This window comes from Aplysia californica, unplaced genomic scaffold (assembly GCF_000002075.1).
Source record: "Aplysia californica isolate F4 #8 unplaced genomic scaffold, AplCal3.0 scaffold00803, whole genome shotgun sequence".
NCBI lineage: Eukaryota > Metazoa > Mollusca > Gastropoda > Aplysiida > Aplysiidae > Aplysia > Aplysia californica.
The window spans coordinates 280873-282420 of NW_004798073.1; the positions used below are offsets into that span (position 1 = coordinate 280873).

The 1548-nt window shown below is 37.3% G+C and overlaps 1 protein-coding gene across 1 annotated transcript in view; it reads right to left on the reverse strand.

The window, feature by feature from the left end:
• LOC101846842 (microtubule-associated protein futsch) overlaps nt 1–1548 on the reverse strand; it is a gene marked incomplete at both ends in the record, with an annotated part of 162335 nt that overhangs the window by 157676 nt on the left and 3111 nt on the right. Inside the window, 1 exon segment of the mRNA XM_013088746.2 lies at nt 997–1293. Coding sequence (XP_012944200.1) covers nt 997–1293 — 297 coding nt within the window.

Below are 1548 nucleotides of genomic sequence, written 5' to 3' on the forward strand. Positions count from 1 at the left end.
CGATGTCTAAATTATCTTGAGAGTTGTTTACTTGAAAACTGGCTCCAAAACTAAACTATAAAAAAACAAAAGAAGAAAAAAACAAACAAATAAGAAATCCGATCAAGTCAAGTTAGCTTAACAGAAAAACAATCTTGCCACAATGAGTGACATAATCGTGAGAGTGTACTCGACGTTAGAACGGTGAGCGTAGACCTCAATATAGCATTATTCACACTACAGTGCGTCTACTTTTAACCCATCGGGCAGTCATCGAGATTTGTGGAGGTCACTGGACTCAAAAAGAAGACAAATGTGACCGTCTATGTTTTCGCCACAAGGCAACGAGGGGGGACTTATTTAGGTTATGGTATGGCCTGAGGTTGTGGCAGCAATAATTATAATTGTAATGATTAATAAGTAATGAAATTAATAATAATAATAATAATAATAATAATAATAATAATAATAATAATAATAATAACAATAATTGATGATGATGATAAGGATGATGATGATGACGCCTTTTATTTGGAAATTCCTTGATGTAGAATGCACATCAGAGGACTCCGCTCTCTCTGGGGCCATGCAGTCATCATGTCAAAAAGACACTTTTAACAATCTTTCTGAATAAGAGGTCGAAATTTATCCCGCCCCCCTCTCGGAAAAAATAAACAGACAGACAGACAGGCAGGCAGACTCCAAGAAAGAAAGACAGAAAGGAAGAAAGAAAGAAAGAAAGAAAGAAAGAAAGAAAGACAGAAAGAAAGAAAGACAGACAGACAAACAAACAGACAGACAGACAGACAGACAAAAAGAAAGAATGAAAGAAAAAAAGAATGAAAGAAAGAAAGAAAGAAAGAAAGAAAGAAAGAGAAAGAAACAAAGAAACAAACAAACAAACAAACAAACAAACAAACAAACAAACAAACAAACAAACAAACAAAGAAAGAAAGAAAGAAAGAAAGAAAGAAAGGAAAGAAGGAAGAAGAAAATGATAGCAATAAGTCAGCTTACCCTGAGTCTCCATAAAAATCTCATCATCTTCAAACTGTTTTCCTTTCTCTGACGTAGTCGTGGCCGAGGCTGCGTCCCCCCAGTGCTCCATGAAGGATTCTCCGAACTGTTTCAGCTCGGCTATCGCAGGCTTCAGGTCTGTGGCGCTGAGCAGACGTGGGTTACTTCCCTTGGCCAGGAACCTAGTGCCAGAGGGCAGTGTGTCCGGCGTGACGTCGAGGTCAAAGGGGGAGAACTCGAAAGGGATGTAAATGTCGATTTTGTCCAGGTCTTTGATGGTGGAGCCTTGTCTTTTCTCTGTGTTTACAAGATAAAATAATATTTACAACAAAAAATAAAACCGATAAACTTCATCAGCATCATTAGACGTGCTAGAAAGGTAACGCGTTACCAGACAAGACATAAGCCATTTAAAAGAAAGAGCACTCACTTGGTGTTTATTACAGATTTGAAGTTAATCGAGGAGCAGCATTGTTAATATTATTATAATTTAAAATTATAACCTAAACACGGAGACATTGATTAGGTAGCCATAAATGTAAGGGGGAAACT